The sequence below is a fragment of the Genypterus blacodes genome, unplaced genomic scaffold (genome assembly GCF_046128005.1).
Source record: "Genypterus blacodes isolate CSIRO-AG114 ecotype Tasmania unplaced genomic scaffold, CSIRO-AGI_Gbla_v1 ptg000007l_1, whole genome shotgun sequence".
NCBI lineage: Eukaryota > Metazoa > Chordata > Actinopteri > Ophidiiformes > Ophidiidae > Genypterus > Genypterus blacodes.
The window spans coordinates 1,100,001-1,123,038 of NW_027466821.1; the positions used below are offsets into that span (position 1 = coordinate 1,100,001).

Below are 23,038 nucleotides of genomic sequence, written 5' to 3' on the forward strand. Positions count from 1 at the left end.
AAAATGAGATATGCAATAATAGATTTATTAATTTCACTTTCAACTATTCACACAAATATATTGGATTTCATTTAGAAGTAGTATTATTTTGCTTATTGAATTAAGAATTTGACATTCTTTGCTGAAAATAGCCAAGTTGTCCAGTGTGCACACTATGTTACGTTTTTACATGCATGGATGAGGTTTTATGAGGTGGTACTTATTGTTCAAAAGGTGTAGAACCACTCAACTAAACTTTTATTTTGAGTCACTCCAATCTGCTGTTCATATGAGGCAATTTTCACAACATATCCTGTAATTATGCTTCTTAAAGCTTAGGCACCTTTTACAAATGTAAGGATACTAATGGGATTTGAGATTGTGTATAAAGTATAAAGTATAAATCCAGGTTTATAAATGAGACTCCTGGTCTAATTCTACAGCTGAATTCTTGATCATTTCAATCACTGATTTCCTTACAACTTCTTGTATCTTAATTACTCTGCAAAGATCATTAAAACCATTAATCATCATTTTATACGGCTGCTCTAATGATAATGAGTTAGAAGGGTGCACTATGAGGGCAAAGGCTGCAGATGAGCTTTTAATCAGTTGGGTTTTGTCATCAATGGCTTTAAAAGGATATAATTATATGTTACTAAAATGAATACATTAGCTCTTCAATCTTAAATATGTCTGCTGCCTTGACTTGTCTTGATTTATTCAGATGCTGCTATGCACTGAACTCTTGCAGTTGGGTCTTTGCATGTTTTATTCATTCGTGTTCAATCTGGAAATTGGATTTGTGAACCAGAAACATCTCCTACAACTGCAACTGAAACATTGCTGATGTAAACACTAGAAAGGCATTTGCTCTCTCAGGTGTCCACACTCAAGTTCGATTGGTTGCAGGTGGTTCTCAGAGTCATATCCAGCAATGTGTTGCATTTGTGCAAAGCAACAATCTGCTCTACTAAAAGTGCAGGCGTGGCACACAGAGCCACTGTCTCACATTTATTCTGCCTTTACAGTCTCATCAGAAGATCCTATTCTTCAGTAATCAAGCTATGATAAAGTTACAGCATTCAAGCACTTTTCCCCAAATCCCCAAGTCCCACTGCAGCCATGGGTGGATGTGAGGATTGTGAAATTACTTTCAAGAAAATGGCTAAGAGGAAATTCATCCAGTGAGTAATGTGAGTCGATCTTCTGCATAAACAGAAAAAAGCAGGAAAAAAACTGGGAGAGATTGCATATGGGTCGAACAATCGATCATGTTTTTGGGATTTTTCTTTTAATTTTGGATTTCTTGTTTTAAATGGGGGGCTTTTATTGACTGCAAACTCGTGATTACATGTCGGCAACTAGTCATGCTGCCATTAAGAAGGTTTTTAACGATTAATGACTAAGATGTGAACTGATGTTGGTGCCCCTGCTGAAAGGCCCACTCTGTTCTGATCGGCCAGCCTGACCGATCCTGGGGGGAGGGGAACTGTCTATTTGGACAGAAGGCAGGGCAGCGCATGGTGCTGCAATTGACATTTTGATGAGTCATTCAATTGAAATCTTTATGCATTTAAGAGATAAGTTACAAATGTGAGTGGTCAGAGTTTATTCAGGAAAGGTGAAAAGCACTTCCTGTGAAAAGTCAAAAAAGCTCTTTCTGTGTGACATTGTTACAGAATTCAATCTACTGTGGCACAATGAGGTCACCATTTTAGGTAACACTGCTTGCATTGAGGAGGGGGGAATATGATTTAAAAGTACAAGAAACAAATCATTTATTATTAAATCTCTGAATCCCGATCCTTGGCGGAGTTCTTTTTATCTGAGGCCTGGAGAGAACAGCTCACTGCACTTGTGTGTCTCTGCTGCCAAAGTTTCACAACCACGTGACCTTGCAGTGGCTTGAATTACAGATGCACAATAGGGCTGTTAAAGTTTGATACAGACATTGATTGACTTGATGTCTCTGTCTCAGCACAGTGGCACGCTCACAAGCACAATGTAGGCTAATATGCACTGTGTCTCTCCTCTGAGGGGCAATATTTATAGTAAGCAATTCTCTCTGCCTTTCATGAGACCAGTGTGAAGACTTGGGGTCAATTAGCATCTTGAATCAGATCACTTAGACTGCCCTGCCACAGTCAAAGTTTTCAGCCCTATGTATTAGTCTGTTTGTATGTTTGTCAGCAGGATATCACAAAAATGTTCCAGGACAGAACTATAGTAATATGTTTGTCTTTATTTAATGTTGCAGGATTTGGGCAAATTTGGAACAAAGGCTGCCATCATTTTTTGGAACATGTATAATCTGTGATAGAAAGCATGCCAGTCTCACAGTCACCCGATGCATTTATGCACTGTACATGAAATCATGTAGATCTGTTTCAGTTCTGGAAATTTGATATTCCAATTTTTTTTTTGACTCATCTGACTTTATTGTTCACCACTTTATTGACTTTATTGCCACTCAGAAAAGGGAACCTGATTTTCTTTTTCACAACCGCAGAATTTATTGTTGCTGCTATTAATTGCATCTGTGCCTTCCAATGTACTAAAACATCAGCAGCTGATTAAGAGCTGAGACTAAATGTGTCTGTCCTCGGTACTACCACTCAGCAGAAAAATTTGGCTGAGTTGCTATAGCTGCTGGGAAATTCGAAACACACACTTAAAGACCGCCCCCCCCCCCCCTTCCTGAAATCTCTCTGTTCCCCAGAAGAAGAGAAGGGGAGGCACAGACCTGTTTAGATACAGGTGATTTAAGCCGTTTTGCGAGGCTTTGAATAATAACTTCATCCACTGGCCTGCCTGGTTGACAATAGACCCTATTAGCTTGTGTGTTCCCTTGTGTTGAGTGTCTTTTTTTTCCAAAGACTTCCAAGGTGAACAGTTTCAGTGGTAATACCGAGCTGTCATATTCAGACAAGACCAGGGAAATTATATATAATATTCTACTGATTGCTAATGAATTTGGTACAGACACTTTGCTTGTCGCTTATAAAGATCCTTTAATTTGGGGGTTGTCACATTCAAGTTTAATAAGGAAAAGCAAATGAACATGCTTGAGGTTTGAATACAGCTTTTTTTTGCTTATTCAGTGATCTAATGAAGACAAATAATCTAGAACAAAAGTGAATTATCTGAATCTCTGTGTCCTCCAGGTGTGAGTGTATCTCTACATGGGTCTGAGCCCCAGTGGCAAAGCTCCCTCCGACGCAGAGTCTCGCTGCAGCCCTCGGCCTCCGGCTACCAGGCAGCGGACAGACCTCTCACCTTCCCCTCCTGTGGGGTGGAAGACATCATGGAGGAATCCTCTGCTGAAGCCCCGGATTCCAGCACTCAGGATGACGTGCCTCCCCTTGGTGAGACCCCTGACATTCTTGGTGTTCTAGGCTTTTCTGGAGGGGCCCCGTGAAGAGACGGCACATTAAACGGCCTGTTTTGTGCACAGCAGAGAGAAGCATTGCAGTTTCTCATCTTTTTGCCCGATCCCCTCCAGCTGTAAAGGATGTTAATGTGCTCCAGGAGAGGCAAAGGTCAGAGGGCGTCAGCAGCCCGTCCAGAGACGACGACTCCACCCTGCTGAACCCAGGCACCCACAGCAGCATCCTGGATGACAATACGAGGACAGAGTCCCCACTCCCAGAGGTCAGTGATGTAAAAAGAGTCTCTGAGGTCTGCGTCCCTCAAACAGTCACATAATATGTTTACTCTTTACTGATTAGATTTCATCAATGAAAGTTGGTTCATCATCATTAAAGAAGAATGATATCACTTATATGTTGTACTTCTGTCTGTTTTTAGGGGAGGGGGAAATCCAGCGGCATTTGCTTCAGCGATGGAAAGAGCCGTATCGACTACATCCTGGTTTACAGGAAGTCCAGCTCGCAGTCAGAGAAGAGGGAGGTGTTTGAGAGGAACATTCGCGCTGAGGGATTACAAATGGAAAAGGAGGTGAGGAGCATGTGAGTGTGTTGAGTTTGCACTAATGACTTCATTATTTATGTATGTGTTTACGTATCTGACATAGGGACCTCTTCTGATGTTTACACATTAGGACTTTAAACCAGTTTTACCTGTTTCTTTCAATTTGGTTCATGATATTCAACATGTAGAGGGCTGTGCAGAGCCTTGCACCCCTGGTGGTCAGAGGTCAGTTTTAAATCATCTCTGCTCTCTCTGCTCAGAAAAGTGCTTTTATACTGGCCAAGTTTCGAGTCAATAAAAGTAAAAAATGTAAGTAAAGAGAAAAAAAAGGAAGCGTGGTGCGTTCGAGCACTGCCAGAGAATTAGCTTTATTGTGATTACAAACCTGCGGCTGCTCACTGTCAGTTCTTCACACTGTGCGCCATGAGCAATATCAATACAATTTCTGCATACTGGCAATTTAATACCCAGTGCTATAATTCATGTTATGTCAGTGAGAGGATTGCTGAATTTTAAAAAGCTCTGAGCCTTTGTTCCCATTCCTACAAGATCTGACAGATGAGTGCTGCTGTGTGGAGTTTACTGGCGAGCGAACACTCAGGGAACAAAAACAAATGTGCTGATGGTGGTTCTTCCCTTGTGGTTCTGATGTAGCAAAAGTTGAAAAGGCAGAGTAGTATGGATGCTCTGTGTGTGTGAGTGTGTAATACCATCAAGGTCATCATTATCTGGAACACGTAGGGGGAAGACAATGGCTCTCATCTCCTTCAGAAACCTACTTGTGTGTGTTTCTCGTGTGGAATCACATGGTTATTTTTCCCCACTTTCTCCTGATTCACGCTGCTTTAGACTTTCGCTCTGTCGTGCTGTGCACACAACCGAGATAGACGGCTTAACCAAGCAAACCTGGTGACATGTCTGATGTTGAGAGGAACAACGGGAGTAAATTAAGCTTTAAAATTAAAGGACAACGTTTACACATAGCTACTATTTTCCCCTTCCCCCCTGCTCTCTTTTCGGCCAATCGGCCTACAGCTCTCATGGGCGATATAGAGAGGATGAAAACAGAGTCCCCAAAAAACAACAACATTACTTGTTGGCAAGATGCAATACCGACACAATTCATGTCACAGTAAGTTGTCACAGTGTAAGGTTACAAAGTCAACATTCCACTGTGTAATCTTTTTGTGTGTGATTGTGTTTCTTTGCAGGCATCCTTGACAAACAGCGATGTGATCTTTCTGAAGCTTCACGCTCCATGGGATGTTCTCTGTCGCTATGCCGAGCTTATGAACATTCGCATGCCATTCAGGTGAGAAAACACACAGCAGGAGGAGGAGGATGGAGTACACTTGAATAGATTGCTTAGTTACACACATGCATGTAAGCAGACACCCAAACTAATGTGTGCAGTAATATATCTGTGAACTTAAATCAGAATGATAATCCAGCCTTGCAAAGAATTAATAAGATTATTGTTTTCCTGTGTTAAATTCATGTTTCTCACCCTGTAAACATTCCAGAAGGAAAATCTTCTACAAGCACCGACGCCACAAGTTCATGAGCAGGTGAGCGATTGATCTGATTGGCGTTGAGCACCACAGCTGCACACGCCGGCAGCATTAATGGAAAACCTTGCATTTGCAGGATGGAAAAGCGCATCAATAAGTTCCGCGGCTGGCTTCCCCGCAAGCCTATGAAATTTGACAACGACGCCCTTCCTGACCTGGAGGAGAACGAGAGCTTTACTGCCCCCTTCAGTCAATCCAGGATACACCAGTGAGTTTTACAGACATGCATATTTCTCCGGTGTACATTTGATGCTTAAAATTCTACTCGTCGCCCTTCTTTCTAAATTGGACACACACACACACACACACACACACACAAGCAGACCGGATTTTTAATGCAATTTTGGTTTCACCACAGTTTCATCATCCACAACAAAGACACCTTTTTCAACAACGCCACCAGAAGTCGCATCCTCCACCACATCCTCCAGAGGGTCAAATATGAGGAGGGGAAGAACAAAATGGGTAAATCTTCCTTAGACGTTACATCAGAATTATTCCTGAAAGTTTTGCAATAGTCCATAAAAGCTTTGACCTGACTGCATAAATCAAATACATCAGACTGTGTTTGATTTATGCAGTGACTTCTGTCAGTGAATCATTTCATTATGAGATCTGTGTAAGCTATATTAATTAATATATATTAAGTCTTCGTTTTGCTACATGTCTGTTCTTCTTCCCTTCCCACAGTTCATCTTATCATCTGCTCCAGTGCAATGCATGTTACCTTTATTATCAGGCAGAATTTTGCTTCATGATTCTCTCTTTTTGATTCCAGGGCTAAATCGTCTCTTGAGCAATAATTCCTATGATGCAGCATTCCCCCTTCATGAGGTAATACAGCCGGTTTCCTCATTGGTCTTTTATTACTCTTACAGTCATTTGTTTCATCTTGTCACTTCATTTGACTGACTTGTAAAATTTGTGATCAGATTCTCCAATCTTTAACCTTTACATTTTTTCAAATAATTCCTTGAGCAATCCACTTTTTTTTACTTTTGTTTTTTTAGACTATTTTCGAGATTTTCTGTCATCTATGGACTTTTTACGAAATACCAACAATCAATTCTAATTATTGCTAATAATAATCAATAATAATGATAAGATAAAGACATATATATACACATTGAATTGCTACAATATTTTTTGTCAATTAGTTTTTTCTATTTTTATGGAAAAAGGAGATTTGTAATCTTGGATTTTGCAGTGCAGCTTTTTAGGTGACAAATCAATGAATGTTGTCATCTTTAGTCTAGACTCATTACATGTTCTTCTAACAGGGAAGCTACCACAGCAAAAACTCCATCCGAACACACGGAGCGCAGAACCATCGCCATCTGCTGTATGAGTGCTGGGCCTGGTGGGGGGTTTGGTACAAGTACCAGCCGCTGGACCTCATAAGGTACTGTAGATACTGTATATTTGTTTACCCTTTGTATATATAAATCCCTCTAGTGTCTCGCTCCAGGGTACGTCAGCTGCACATCACCCTCTCCGCCCCTAATCTGTATCTTCTCCCCTGTTTCAGGAGGTACTTTGGGGAGAAGATCGGCCTGTACTTTGCTTGGCTTGGCTGGTACACTGGGATGTTGTTTCCTGCTGCTCTAGTGGGTCTCCTGGTCTTCCTTTATGGACTGTTCACTCTAGAGCACTGCCAGGTCAGGTAAACACACCTCCTCTCTCTTTTGCATCATAATTGACAATATTCAAACACACAGCTACTTGTATTTTTGCATTTGATAGCTCTCTTTGGATCAGAAATCTCAGATAAGGTGAAAGCTGTTTTGGGCACTTATCTGTTCATTCATGTGCTGTATAAAGTCCATTAACTGATCTTAAATAAAAAATAATTTAGTGTTGTGCTTAAATCAACTTTGTGTGAAATTATCTCCTGTTCTCCACAATATCACGCTGCTTGTCCCCTTATTACAGCTGCTCTGGTTGAAAAGAATGCAAGTGTCCTTTTCTCCCCAACATATGCTATCATACTAAAGGCGGAAAAGGGTGTAACCGGATGAATCATTGTTTTCTGGCTTTTTATTCCGTTCTCCTCCAGTAAAGAAATCTGCCAGGCCACTGACATCATCATGTGTCCAATCTGTGACGAGTACTGCCCCTACCTGAGACTGTCGGACAGCTGCATCTACGCCAAGGTAAACTCACCCTCACAAAAGGAGGAGAGGGGCAAAGTGGCACTTGGAACCCATTGATGGTCTTTGGATGGAATATAAGTGATAATATATGACATCAGCTATCATTTATTTATTTCTATGTGTCAGATTGAATTTCATCACTTTTTCATCATAGTTTGATACCAAACAGTTTTTCTTCTTCTTAGTGGGTTACTATATAGTGACTTTTTATTGATCGGTGTTTGGTGTGGTTACAAAACAGTGGTTTTAGGGTAATTTCCTAGACATCATAAAAGACAGATTTCATTTGTATTCGCCGTTATGAAGATAAATGCTGACCCTAAACCTGAGTTAAGCTCTAATTGTTTACTTCCTCAGGTCACTCACCTCTTTGACAATGGGGCCACTGTTTTCTTTGCAGTTTTCATGGCTGTGTGGGGTAAGTACACATTGTATTTATCTCTTTTGCATACAAGAAATATGCACATATTTCAACATAAACTATCTTTTATGAAATGATTAAGAATATTAGAGCTTGTGACAAGAAAATTAGTATCCTTTCAGCTCCCAGTTCATGTGAGGCGTAAAAAGGTGAAAGTTTGTGGTGCTTTCATAGAAGTTGAGCTCTTTGTATCCGTCTGCTGCTGCAGACTGAGAAACAGGCGACGCATCATCATGGCAAATCTGATAGCAGCTGTGTTGTACAGTGTCCTGGTGAAAGGTTGAGGGGGCTGAGGAAACACAAAAGACAGAAAAAGACTCACTGTGCTGCACACATCCTTTACATTATTTAGAATGTAAAGAGGATACTTTTATTTTATTGTTGTGCTTTTCTGGGTGTGTAAAGTGATTTAGGTGATATGGACTGAGCTTTGATCATTTATTGCACTTTAGATTTGGATAAATGGATTACAATTTTGATCGGAGACCCATGTTGTCTTTTTCATTGCGCCAGGGCAGAAAGAGGTGATTTATCTCTACTGTTTGCTGTTGGTAAATACTGTTGAACGTGTAACAAATCTGTGTGTAACTGCAGAAACATCCTGGGCGTCATGTCTGATGTATTTCCTCATGTAGATGTCACATGGATGTAAAATCTCAATAAAAGATATAAATCTGAGTTGTTTTACTCGAATCGACGCAGAACCTCAAAATCCAGACAGAAACAGACTAAAGAGTCCAAAGGCCAAACAACAAACTAAATGCTCACCTATCCAGAGCTTCTGCAAAGTATCTGGCTGTTTGAGAGCCTCTCGTATTCTGGTGTCATATTTCCAACATCTCAGCATGCAGAAGAGAAGTAAACACAGCTGGAGGACAAAGGTCAGCACGCCCAGTATGACGATTTTGTCGTTAACTGTGGATGAGAACAGAAATGGTGGAGGTGATGCAGTCATCTGCTGTATGCCTGCTTCAAACATTTGAGAACCGTCTGTGTACAAATAAAATCAAAATATACAGCAAGTAGGAAAGAGATACCACAGTGTTTCCTTTTGGACGCTGTGAAAGTGGCGTGGCTCCTGCTGCATGAGTGTGTTAATAATTCAGACTTTGTCCTCATCACAATGGGAACCCAATCTGTTTGGAACTGTTGAATGTTTAATGATGAAATACAGATACAAAGTGAGTGAACCTCACAAAAAGGTATAGAAAAATGTATCAGTATTGCATTACTGAGCTCTTTAATGTGCATTGCTCCACTTCTAGTCCACTTTGCTATAGCACTGCTGTGCACACTGATTGAAAAAAAGGTACTTTCTTTTAGGCTTTGGCAAAACAATGGCTTGCTAGTCTCATACATCATGTGTGTATATAACCTGGAATGAAGTGGAGAATATTTGACCTGAACATTTTTTATTGTTTTTACTATTTTTTTTTATTGAAGCAAACATTTTACATGACAGTGCGCATACAGTTATAGGACATTTGGAGATCATTTTTTTATACAGAAAGAGGGGGAAAAGGAGAGAGAGGTAGAGAGAAAGAAAGAAGTGCAGTTTGTACAGACCAGCAGATGATAATTGCAGTGATGTCTCCCAGTGGGTGACCTCTGGCTGAGAGAAGCCCAGGGTTAGGTTCTGGTACTGGAGTAAACCCATCGCTGGGATTCCTCAGACTCTCAAGACAACACAGAGACAGATTTATTCACAGTGTGTTCTGACAAAGGTGAAAGTTCCCTGCTACACACAATGAAGGCACAGTTTATTTATGATAGTCAGGTTCATTTTGAAACTTTGAGTAGATGTCATAACATTCTGGGACATAACATCCTGCAAATTCATTCAAGTTGATGCATTGTTCATTTTGTTTTCATTTGGATATGTTTTTATAATCTATGATAGGTCTATGCAAAAGTGATTTGTTCACCATCAAAGGAAAATCTCTCATTTTAATCTGATTCCCTTGAACTTTGAGCCGACTAAAGGTCATTGTCACATCAGGATTCAGTCTGTTTAGCTGTCTTAAAAATTTACAAGCATGTCTGTGGTATTTGGTAAGGAAAGGATTGATTCCTTTGGTTGGTACAATAGCCAATTTTAAGACTTGCTCAGGAATAGACACTGTGAAAGTTAACTCATGTAAGATTGAACTGGTTATCTCTGTGTCTTTGTAGAAAAGGTCAAAGCTTAGACTTGAACTGTTTCCTCTCATCTCCTCTACAATGTACTTTGAAGAACCCTTTGAGCAAAGAACAATGCTATACAATAAATCATACTTAACCTGCAAAAGTGAACGAGTATATCCGTTGCAATTTAAGGCGTGCAGAACATTCTGTTTTCACAGGTGCACACTCCACCAGAGTCCAGTTTGACTAACAAATATCTGCAAATTCTTCCAAATATCCCAGTTTAACATTTTCATGTACTTTAAAATAGAAACACACTGTGACACTAACCTTGCTTCTGGAGCTCCTTGTTAGAAGTTGTTATTGCTGCCGCTGTCCAAATTCATATATCTTCGGATGCACTCTCGCTGCAGAAATCCGTTCATTAGGGTTCCTCAGAAGTGTACTCCCCTGCTGGCTCCACCAGGCAAAGCTGTGACCTTCTCAGACAGCTTCAAAACATGTTGGTGGACTGTGAATAGAAATGTGGGGGGAAAGTACAGAACACCAGCAGGGAGAGTCTTGTTCTGGTCAGAGACAATCCGAAATGTTGCTCAAGCTTGAGAGGCTGGAAACCATGCAATAGGTAAGCTATCCACAGGACTTTGTTCAGCTATAGAGAGCCCGTTTAATATTATTGGAGGTGACCATGTGTGTTCAGAACAAATGCCATTTAGCATTTTGAACACTGTAGGGTTTTTAAATTATCAAATCAACACAAAATGTGTTATTACTCAAATCCAAGTAAACCGGTTTCAAACCAATAACATTCCAATGTTTGCCTAAAAATACATACACAAGACTCTCAGAAAACTGGATGTGGATATTAAGTGGCACCACATAGAGACTTGTCCTTATTTAAATGGGAAATTGAAATGCTGTGCTTTTATTTTAAACTTTCCCTGATTTTTATAATGAAATATAGAAAGGAGTTTTTTATTGAACAGTAGATTAAATTGAATTGTCAAAACGTGAGGTTGACGGCTATGGAATTGGGGCTCCAGTAAAACAAACTGAGTAGTTGGGAGTACATCAACATGTTACAAAATACGGTTACACAGTCCTATAAAGTACGGGGTTTGTTTATAAAGAGATCGAACCTCAGTGTCCACAATAGTGCTTGCGACAAGGGAGAACAGAAGTGGACTTATGGCACATGAGAGCTGTAGCAGAATTGACTTTGATGTAATTCATCAGGGAAAATGAAACTGCAATAATTATAGATTCAGCGTTCTCAACACAAACAAATGATGTCAACCAAATCAAACTCGGCACAATATAGAACTTAACAGCATGAAAGAAAATTACATTCAGAGGCAGAGTATTGTGTCCCTGCCTTCATTCTATAAAAGGATTTCTGTGTGCAGTTGGGCTGAGCTCCCATAGGGCTTCAATGGTGGGAATGTGAGCACAATGTGTTAGACTCATCACTATTGAGAATTCTTTAGAGCGAATTTCAGCTCTTCATATGCATCAGTAAGTGGCATTTATTGTTTAATCTTGAAATCGGCTTATGTTGGCTTTCTGCCTTTTGGTAGAATGGTTTGAGTGGGCAAGATGGAATCACATTTGATGTAATAGGTTAGTATGGAAAGTGGAGATCAAAGTCTAACACAATACAATTATGTCTATATTTTGGAGAAGAAGGTATAGGCTAAGTATCTAAGGTAATTTCTGTGATCATTATTATTCTGGGGTGTATTAAATGCCAACAGAAAGTCATGAAAGGTACTTTTGTTCTTGTATTTTCAGCTACCGTGTTCTTAGAGTTCTGGAAAAGACGGCGAGCTGTCCTTGCATATGACTGGGACCTCATTGACTGGGAGGAAGAGGAGGTAAAGGAGCTGCTCATCAGAGCTAATGCAAATTGTAGACTCGGATGGTTTGTGTGGGTGGTTATAGGTAGGATGCGAGCTCGTGCCTCTCCGGGTGTCTTGATAACCTGGATGAAGAAAATCACACAGAAATGTACGAGTCACTATATTGTGAAATTGTAGAATACTTCCAAAATGACCGCTCCCAAATACTCAAACGACCCATACAGCTGACCTAATATAGTAATGTCAGAATAATCAGCAAGTGTGCTATATGTTCTGTCAGACTCCAATCTCAACTGTCATACTCCAGCTGACAAACTGGCTCTGTAAAAGGTCCCCATGTTGCTCGTGGGTGGGAGAGTGACTCAGAGACTGTCTGCTTTAGAGTGAACACAAAGCAAAACTGAGGAGGAGGTGATAAATGTTTGGATGTTTGGGTTCCTGTAAGCTTGATGATAAAGCAATGAGTGACAGAGAACTGGAAGAACCTAGAACCAGACAGAGTGATGCAAGTGTGGTGCACCTTACATAAACTCGTTCACTGATTTGGACTGAAGCAAACAGACTTAGAGCCAACATTAACTCGCCATAACGTTGTCCCTCAAATGGCCAAAATACCAGTTGTAAACCAATTTTTTTTGTTATAATTTCCATGAGATGCCAAATGGTGACCAACCTTCACATGCCGATAGAGGACATTCTGCTGCCATTTACCTGGTTTAGTCGAAGTGCTAAATATATATCACATGGACACAAGCAGGATGAATTGTTGGATACCGATGGCTCAAAAGAAAACACTGTTTGTAAATGAAAGTGGGGCACAGGAAAGCATTCGTTGGCTACATTTGGAAGAAACCTTTGAATTGGAACAGAGTCTGTCAGTGCATTATGATATATTCAGTCTACAAATGCAGACTTCAGAGGAGCTACATCCCCTGAACTGGGACACAGCTTGACATCATTTCAGGGAGTTTTTAAAAGTTGTCTCTGCTCCTGAGTTAAAATCTTTGTGATGTTGTATCTTGCTTATTTGGCGCAGTTGGTTCAAGGAAGCGCCCTCAAGTGTTTGTTGTAACTGTGTGTTTGACGTGGATGTGGGCTACAAGAGCTTGCATTCAATTCTGCAATTCCAGTGCGTTGTGATGTTATTGATCCTTTTATGGGTCTCTTACTATGTAGGGAGAGCACGGCTCATTCTAAATCTGCAGGATCTGAACACGCAGCTTGATTAAATTGTCAAATTGCAGAAATACCCTAACAGAATCAGATAATCTGAGAGTCTTTGAAATTTCAGCAGGATTTTGCCAATCTGTGTCTTTTCCCTTGTCTTTAAGGAGGAAATTCGGCCCCAGTTTGAGGCAAAATACTCTAAGAAGGAGAGGACGAATCCCATATCTGGAAAGCCTGAGCCTCACCAGGCCTTCACAGACAAATACAGTCGCCTCGTCGTCTCAGCATCTGGGATTTTCTTCATGGTAAGTTACTGTAGTTAATATGTGTGAGATGATAGATGTGCCAACTTCAATAAGAAGTTAATATTGTTTGTCATTGTAAGAAGTAACACCTCTGCATGTCGCTGTCACAGATTCTGGTGGTGATTGCCGCCGTGTTTGGCATCGTCATTTACCGCGTGATCACAGTCAGCACCTTCGCAGCCTTTGGCTGGGCTCTGATAAGGAACAACTCTCAGGTGGCCACCACGGGCACTGCAGTCTGCATTAACTTCTGCATCATCATGCTGCTCAACGTGGTGAGTGAGAAAATCAATAACATCAGTTATAATACTCATACAAGACTTAACTGTAGATGACATACATACAAGATATACATTCAAATATGCTTTATATATTTGATTGTTCAGCATATTTAGTCCATTAATACAGTTTGTGCAAGAGCTTAGGAGGGAGCCTAAGCCAGAACCTTATATAATTGTACTGTCACTGATTTTATATTTATTGTCCTGCAGTTGGTTTACTGATCCATATTAACAACAAGGCCTTGACAATTGTAGCCTCGTAAATCTTTGTTGTGAAGGGCGCCGAGTGTTCAAAGTGGGTGTTAGCCCTCAGTTCATGTGGGCATCTAGCTCAGTGGTAGAGCCCATGACTTGCATGTATGAGGTCCTGGGTTTAATACCATGCACCTCCACTTCTCTCTATGCAACAATTCCTGTATTTGTTAGGACCAGGTTTGTTCATTTTCACTATGTTACCTGCAGGTCAAGGTTTAATCATTGTGCAGTTGGCTTTAATTCAGATGTAATTTTGTTTTCAGCTCTATGAAAAAGTTGCTCTTCTTCTCACAAACTTAGGTAAGTTGACATCTGATTTTCAGATTTGTCCAAAAAAGACCTTAGTAGCAAAAACTTGTTATTAGTTGAAGGACTTGAATCTAGCCTATTTGCTTCATTCAGCTGTAGTATGTCACCCACATGTTACTGCTGTGGATCGCTTTTTGCAATTTATCTCATCTTTATCTCTTTCCTCTCCGCCACAGAGCAGCCGAGGACAGAGTCGGAGTGGGAGAACAGCTTCACTCTCAAGATGTTCCTTTTTCAATTCGTCAACCTCAACAGTTCCACTTTCTACATCGCCTTCTTCCTGGGAAGGTGAGAAAGTCACACAGAACTCCTGAAGTCCTGTATGAGGAAGCAACACGCTTGACACAGAAAACAGAGTTTGTGTTTCTCTGGGTGAAACTATATTCAGTGAGGAATTCTTTTCCTCGCCATTGACAGATTTACGGGACGGCCTGGTGCATATCTACGCCTCATCAATCGCTGGAAACTGGAAGAAGTGAGTAATTACTTTGCTCTCCCATGTGGGAATAACAGCAAAGCATTATGGATCCCAGTACTTCCAAATGGGACATTTAGCTATTACTGTATGCCCGACCACCAGACATTTAACCCCCATCAGCAGTAAGCAGCTGCCAGCGGTACTTATGAGAACATGCAGGGAAATAATACACACTCAAGTGGTCTGGAGGGACAAAAGACCTGAGTTTGCACTTTTCAAGGGGTTAGAGAATGTTCCCTCGCTTGTTCCCATATCTGCAGAAACTGACGCGGCAAACTCTCTATGATGTGACATGTAAGGTGCAAGTGCAGCCATGCAGAGTCGTGGCTATGCTTAAACGCCAAATTGATTGATAAGGGAAAGTCTGAAAATTACTTTAGTCTGCCGATTGTTCATATTAGAGTAATAGAGTTTGTTTGACCCTGTGCCTGCCTGTCTGTCTCTGTCTGTCTCTGTCCCTCCAGTGCCACCCTAGCGGTTGTCTCATTGACCTCTGTATGCAGATGGGGATCATCATGGTGCTAAAACAGACCTGGAATAACTTCATGGAGCTTGGATACCCGTAAGTTATGACGGCCGTCTGAGTGGCCTGCATGAGGAAAATGAACACACAGGATAAACGTATGTCTTCAGTATTGGTTTGTAGATAAAAGGATTTTCAGTTAAAGGAATCCTAAGAAACAAACCATATGAAACAAAGAAAGTGTTCCTTTTAAAAATTATTAGAAAGTTTTGCATGATGAAATTAGTACATGTAACTCAGGAATGTAAACTGTTTAATGTATAATACTAGTAGGGGTAGAGTAATGACAGGAGATGTGAGACTCACACCTATGGAGAGAAAACAAGTGTTCCTCCCATCTTTTGTTCTCTAGACTGATCCAGAACTGGTGGACGAGGCGGAGGCTGAGGAGGGAGCATGGACGGAACGCCAAGTCCACCTTCCCACAGTGGGAGAGGGATTACAATCTGCAGCCCATGAATGCTTACGGACTCTTTGATGAATACTTGGAGATGAGTAAGTTCTGCTCTAAAGACTTAAATGTCTGACACTAAATCTAATACCTGGACTTGACCTGGCTGTGTTCTGTTATACTGAGCCGGCTGTAGCAGCCACCATCACATACGATATGTCAATGTTTATGCCTTTATGTTTGCCCCTAAGTCTCAAAGCTTGTCAGTCTAGACTTGTTACTTACCTATCTTGATTTTGCAAGATTTTTAACTTACAATCACCTCTGTGTTGACCGGATTTTGACTTCAGATAGGAAACGGTTTCCTGCACATGTGCTCTTTTTCAGTTCTCCAGTTCGGTTTCACCACCATCTTCGTGGCAGCGTTCCCCCTGGCCCCTCTTTTGGCACTGCTCAACAACGTCATCGAGATTCGGCTGGACGCCTACAAGTTTGTCACGCAGTGGCGGCGACCTCTGCCCTCACAAGCCAAAGACATAGGTAACCAAACTCTTTGCATTGATCCTCTATCCTTGTTGTTCTAACAGATATTGGTGCAGAGGTTGTCTAACTGTTTGTGTCAATGACAGGAATCTGGTATGGCATTCTGGAAGGCATTGGCATTCTGTCTGTCATCACCAACGCCTTTGTCATCGCTGTTACCTCAGATTTCATCCCTCGCCTCGTTTACGCCTACAAGTACGGACCCTGTGCTGACCAGGGCCGGGCAGGGGAGGGGTGAGTGACAATTTCTTGTTTGATTTGTTTTAGTTTAGTTTACACACTGTGAACCAAATCCTGCGTGTGAGTTGTCAAGAAAACCATCCCGGTATATTTTCACCAGAGGATGATTCCTAATGGCTCTGGTGATCCACTCCCTAGATAAAAGAAGGAATTGGCAAGATGGTCAAAATCTCCTGTGTACATGTCACATCTTGGTATCCTGAGTCAGTTTCAGATTGGCATCACATCACGAGTGAGACAAAAAGGCTTTGCTGACCGCACTGCAGGTGGGATGACGTCACTGGTTTGCTTGTTTTGCTTCACTAATAATCAGCTGCCTGTCCTTGTTCCTCGCGCAGCTCATTACTTTATTGATATTCACCACACGTTTCTGCTTCGGGGATCAAACAAGATATGGCACAGCTACAATACCCACACGATGAAACATATTAATGAACACACAAATGATACCCTAAGTCACAGTCTACACAAAGAAGGTGGCCATGATCCAACATGTTGTTCTCTCAACCCTCCCCCCTCTCTGAACAAGCTAAAGCGTGCAATTCTGACTTAAATATCTGAAAATAGCAAGCTGACCTTTGCGTTTCTCCTATTCATAAGAAAACACGAAATGGCAAAAGGAAGATTTATAAACCTTTGAAAGTTTAGACTGCGCATTGTTCATCTTAGTTTGAACCCTAACCCTAACCCCAACAAACAGATTAAAGGTTTGAAATCCACATTTGCCCTTGTTTTGTTCTCATTCCAATCAAACGTTACTTGAAAATCCAACTTGTACTTAACTCGACCCATTGTTTTGCTCCTCAGGTGTATGATGGGTTATGTCAATGCCAGCCTGTCAGTGTTTCAGGTGTCAGACTTTGAGAGGAGATCTGAGCCCAGGACAAATGGCTCGGAGCTGTTTGGAGAGGCTGTGAAGTATTGCAGGTACCCCGTCGCCTGTCACTCACAAAAGCAATGATCGTTACCTCCCAAAGGTGATGATCATGATAATGTGGGTACTTTATCTATAAAGTTTCAAGGAATGCCTGGTCAACATAGAAGCTAATTCATTTTTAATGCTTTGACTGGAAGCATTTTTGCAACCCTAGGGATGATTGCGTAACCTATTTTGTGTGTGTTTATTCATCATTTTATAAATGATTCCTATTAGCTGTAACTTGCTACGGTCCACATGAAACATAAATCACAAAGTAAATAGCTGTATTAACAACAGGACAACATAACGTTACGTGTTCACAAATAAACACATTTGTAGAGCACAAACCTCTGCCAAGGCTGCATAATTCTTCAAATGTGATATATTACCAGGGGTGCACATTATTTATATTTATATGTTACCTGGATGAACCGGAAAAAAAGTCCAGCCTTATGTTTACACTGGCCGACTGTCAGCTTCTTCTCCTGCTGCAGTCTGAGGAGGATGACGTGCTGAAACAAAGCACTTCATATGCTTTATGCAGCATTCTCCCATGCAGTCCATCTAATTTTCTCCAACTTCGCAGGCTTTACAAACTAAATTCCTGTTCAATGCATTTTCCATCTCAGTAGTTTATTTTTCTGTCCCGTTTTGCAAATTTTCACAACATTGTTGCAGTATTGCAAATTGTATCACTGATTCCCACCGTGATGCAGAGTTTGGTCTCAATCCTATTCTTAACCTTTGTTACATTCACCCCTGCATAATTTGTTTTTGGATGTTATATTTCAGTACTCTCATTGTGTAATATTGTAGGGAGTACAGTATGTATAGAACAGGGTCAATGTCGCAGATGAAAGCATTGAAAATCGAGTGCCAAAACAATAGAATAGAAAACGATATATTTCCCCTTTAAATGTGTTGAAAATATCATCAGCAGATAGCATAGAGCTACATCACAGCACAAACTAAGACAGCAATTAGGTAGATTTTATGCTGACAATTTTAAATAAGAACTAACACTGTATGCACACTAATATAATATAATGTATTTCAGATGACAAAGAAAACTTTCTTTTTAAATGGAAGGTCGTTCAAAGACAAGACAAGGTTTACCTACATTATATCCAGTATATACAGTACAATCCTTTGCGTCTTGAGGTGAAAGGTAGTCCGTTTAAAACTGTATCTTGAATATGAGCTTGAAATGACCTTTGACCCTAACACCTGCTTGACCTACTAGGTACCGTGACTACAGGGAGCCTCCAGACTCTACTGAGCCGTACTCGTACACCCTGCAGTTCTGGCATGTTCTGGCAGCACGACTTGCCTTCATCATTGTTTTTGAGGTCAGTGTTTTCACTCTGTTTGGACAAAATGGCTAGTCGGAAGGACACAAGTGGATTCCTTACTTACTGCAATGACCACGTCTTTTTCTGTTTCTCTTCATCTCTGCCAGTTGTAGTACACTACCTGATTTATGTTTAAATGTTTTGCTCCTTCCGTTTATTAAATCCTGACAAATGATGTTGGCAGCGGCACAGTGCCTCCATTCAGTGTAATTGGGTATCAAACTTTCCAAAATGCCAACACTATTTACGACTGCCTCTGTCTCTCCCCCAAAATTGATATATAGCTACAATTGCTTAAATATAAATGTTTGCCTGTGGCATTTGCGATAGCAGATTTCTTTTATGCAGCACATGGTCTTCGCCATCAAGACTCTGATCGCGTACCTGATCCCCGACCTGCCCAAGGACCTGAGGGACCGAATGCGCAGGGAGAAGTACCTGATCCAGGAGATGATGTACGAGGCAGAGCTGGAGAGACTGCAGAAGGAGAAAAACGAGAGGAAGAAGAAAGACAGGGCTCATCACAAGGAATGGCCCTGAACAAACCAACTGGTACAGCTGCAAAGTCACACACATTTAGTGTACACCCAATGCATTTTGTGTTAAGCTTCTCTGAAAACCAAAAGATTAGCATTCCATTATCCAGACGATACATGAAGAAAACATATATTGTAGATTTTATTATCATTGAAAATATGGCTTACCTTTGAAAAAAGGTAAGCTCACTGTTTGTTTGTTTGATTTCCAGACTGTAAGCTGGTGATTGTCTTTCACTCCTCAGCGGAGGAAGAAGAGGAGAGAGATGGGTTCCCTGCATGATACTGGACCCTCACATCTCCCTCTTGCCATGGCAGACCAGCACCTTCTAGTGGACAGTTGACAAACTGCACCCAACAGGTTCACTTGGTAACCACAGGGTTCCCTGTGTCTGGTTTGACCGTAGGGGAGGCTCTCATGAACATCTTGGTAGCAGGTTTTGCCACCATTTTTTCACAAGATAGTTTCTACCACTTTGGACTCAGAACAGCACGTGTCTTCAGATTCTGAATGTAGATTTCAAGCAAGAGGAAATGGTGAATTCTACAGATTTATCGTTATGGACGAGGACTCATTCTCCCAAGCTACAGCAAATAAACCCTGTTTACATTTCTCCTTGTTTGAGGAGTTCATATTTTGCTTTATTGTAAATAAAGATATTTAAATGAATGTCAGAAATAGGTCATCTGCTCTGCTATAGTGTAGTGCAATAAAAAAAATGTTATTTAGAATTCTATTCTATTCAGGCTGTGGCAGTGTCCACAACAGGAAATGCTCTCCATTTTAATTGAGATTAATAAGTGCAATAATAAACATTATTTATTGTAAAGAAATGTGTTGTTGTATTTCTTTACTGACTTTAACTACTACTACTTAACATTTGGAGACGTGGCAATGGATGGATGGATGGTCTTTAGTCTTGAGCTTCTAGGATTGAGTGTCTGTAGCTCAATATTATTGAGCTACAGTCGAAGTGAGACATTCATGACAAAACATAAAACAAAATACACATTAAAAGTCAACGTTCAAGTTGTAGTTTGTGTTACACAAAGCACAATTTATTTAGATAATTTAATGAACAAATTCAATAAAAACAAAATATAAATTAATCAAAATGCCAGTTTAATATCAACAGCAGATGTTTGGTTGATGTTTTCATACAGTGTTTACAAATGTGCGTATTTGTGCTTATTTGAGCATTGCAGTGATTTCAAAATCCATACAAGAATGAAAATAGGAAATCTACTTTGTGAAGTTCTCCTTTACACCGCTAGAGGGAGTTAGTGTGCTTCATTACAGCTCAGCAGCAGCCTAATACCAGGTGAAGTATTTCTGTGATCTGAAGATTAATTTTTTTAATTTAGCTTTCACTGTGATCACCTATTCACACCCTTCAAATTATGATTAAGCATAGCCATACCTAGATGTGTACATATATGGTGAATAACTGAATTTGCAGTAGATTAAAGACGAGCTGAAGGAGTAGATGAATTGATTATATTGTGCATCCATTACCCATTAAACCACACACATACGCACACATTCTTTCTGTGTAACTAAAGACTTCAGCATCAGACACTTTGAACCCAGCACAAATAGCCTCAAGGCCGACCAGATCCTTATCCCTCTCACCCCGATAAGTGGGTTTTTACAATCGGAGCTCACTACATCGTCTGCCTTCAAGATGACTCAGTTTTTATGAGGTCATTCAATAGAAAGCGGCAACATTAACTGCTTGTGGATATCTGCGGCGAAACTTCACACATCAGCCTGATTAGAGAACTGCTTTGCATCGGCAATGACACGTCTGTCATTTTTGTTCTAATACAAAAAGCCATTCCACACGTGCAGGCGTCAATCCCAGCAAATGCATTTTAATACCCTAACACATCTGTTTATCCATCGTTTATTACTACATTGCAATTCATTATGCAAAACATGCAAATCAGCAACGATTATAGAGCAGTGGCGAGGATTACTCTGGAGTGGTGGCCCAGGCATGACTTCCACTTTGATGATTAAATGCAAAGATCAGGAGAGGAGGCACACATTGTCTTTTGTTTCCTATTAAGGTGACGAGGATTGTTCCTGACACACATTCAAGAGCTGCACAAGGAAGCTACATGATAATATCTGACATTTCCTCATATCTCACATTTTAGGAGTTTGGCCCATTGGGGGGGATTGGATAGTAAACTGTGGACATATGGAATCATTGCTGAGTAGACATTACTCTCTTGTGGCTTTCTTGTAACTATTTTGGGGAGAAGCACCATTTCTTGGAACTTCATATTGCTTTTCTCACTCAAATACATATTACCCAACTTTGGTAAATCAGATGCATGTTCCCCTTTTGGAACTTTTCATCCCTTTGGGACTCTAAAATTCACATTAATAGAAGGTATAAATGCTCCTGAATGCAAGATTGGGATGCAACCCGGTCACTTTGGGATTGGCTCTCTTGACACTTGAATGAAATCACATTAGGGTTGAAAATGTAACCCTTCTTTGTGTTCCTGGCTACACTTTTTTTAATATAGTTATTTGAGTGCGGGTACGACTTGTACCTGCTCCTGGGACACAGACAGAGACAGCTCAAAGAAGAAGATCATCTATATAGAATTAAATTCCTGTCATTGGATGTCATTATGTAGGTATCAAGCAAGCCTATACAGTATGGATTATAGAACATATTCAGCTGTTTGAGGGGCTTTAACAGAAGAAATGGAGCAGTGGCACATATTTCCTTTTTTCCTCATAACCTGGCCGGCATATTGAACGATAACCAGTCCTCTGAATGTCACTGCTCCAGCTGCATGGCTCTATATTTCAGATAAATAGAGCTGCTTGTGAGATGCCTGGCACATTGTTTGCACACAGATTAGACCCTGATGTCACATCCTGGATCATCCATGTAAACGCTAGGAAAACACTCCTGCTGTTTCCTGGCTGCGGTTGCCCTGGCGACACAGCTGACATGTCCATCTTATGTTACATCCTTTTCCTCTTTCTTTTCATCAATCTTTTCTTCTTCTTCTGTTTGCTTTGGAATTGCTGCCTCCAGCTGACCATCATTTACCTCAGAAATGTATTTGGCACAACCATAAGCAGTCAAACACGCCTAATTCACTCTTTCACTACCACACACAGGTCCGTAAAGCATTGTACATTGTATTGAAAGTGGGGGCAAAGAGGCCACGGTCAGTGAATGACTCAAGCTTACTGGGACAAGGTAACCCAGTGGCCAAATCTGTAATAATTAATCACCCTTAAGTGTCCTTCAGTCTATAGTAATACTTGATCATATATTCAGAGGGTCATTGTGATGGACTCCTGCTGGGAGACATGAGGAATATAGTGACATAGAGACCATCATATAAACACAATTGAAATAATAGGCCACCTGACGTGGCAATTAGTACGTCAATAGTTCACTTCTAATCAGTCTTCAAAGGTTCTGGCTAGTAAAAAACTTGTCTTCAGCTATAGTCTAAAAGCAGTTGAGGAAAACCAGTCTTCAGATCCAAGTAAAATGTTTATTTGCAGCAAAGTACAAATGAAACAAGTGAGAGGAGAACCCCGGGGCTGCTCTGGCTTGTGTCTCTTTGTCTTCCCCTTATATACTATTCTGGACCTGGGTTTTCCACGCCCCAGGCCCTTCCCCTTTATCCTAAATTTATAGGTACTTGCCACTATTA

General features: G+C 40.7%; 1 protein-coding gene across 1 annotated transcript in view; it reads left to right on the forward strand.

The window, feature by feature from the left end:
* Positions 1–20,046, forward strand: part of LOC143003278 (anoctamin-4-like) — a 32,008-nt gene extending 11,962 nt beyond the window's left edge. The window contains exons 4-29 of the mRNA XM_076153858.1: positions 3,147–3,347; positions 3,485–3,633; positions 3,790–3,939; positions 5,124–5,224; positions 5,436–5,480; positions 5,560–5,691; positions 5,842–5,948; positions 6,262–6,317; positions 6,764–6,885; positions 7,012–7,146; positions 7,540–7,636; positions 7,994–8,054; positions 11,973–12,055; positions 13,372–13,512; positions 13,623–13,787; positions 14,312–14,348; positions 14,534–14,645; positions 14,775–14,832; positions 15,300–15,397; positions 15,711–15,853; positions 16,137–16,289; positions 16,379–16,526; positions 17,340–17,459; positions 18,695–18,800; positions 19,152–19,355; positions 19,552–20,046. Coding sequence (XP_076009973.1) covers positions 3,147–3,347; positions 3,485–3,633; positions 3,790–3,939; positions 5,124–5,224; positions 5,436–5,480; positions 5,560–5,691; positions 5,842–5,948; positions 6,262–6,317; positions 6,764–6,885; positions 7,012–7,146; positions 7,540–7,636; positions 7,994–8,054; positions 11,973–12,055; positions 13,372–13,512; positions 13,623–13,787; positions 14,312–14,348; positions 14,534–14,645; positions 14,775–14,832; positions 15,300–15,397; positions 15,711–15,853; positions 16,137–16,289; positions 16,379–16,526; positions 17,340–17,459; positions 18,695–18,800; positions 19,152–19,343 — 2,912 coding nt within the window. The 3' untranslated portion in view covers positions 19,344–19,355; positions 19,552–20,046. The remainder of the gene's footprint in view (positions 1–3,146; positions 3,348–3,484; positions 3,634–3,789; positions 3,940–5,123; positions 5,225–5,435; positions 5,481–5,559; positions 5,692–5,841; positions 5,949–6,261; positions 6,318–6,763; positions 6,886–7,011; positions 7,147–7,539; positions 7,637–7,993; positions 8,055–11,972; positions 12,056–13,371; positions 13,513–13,622; positions 13,788–14,311; positions 14,349–14,533; positions 14,646–14,774; positions 14,833–15,299; positions 15,398–15,710; positions 15,854–16,136; positions 16,290–16,378; positions 16,527–17,339; positions 17,460–18,694; positions 18,801–19,151; positions 19,356–19,551) is intronic.
* The last annotated feature ends 2,992 nt before the right edge of the window (positions 20,047–23,038 follow it).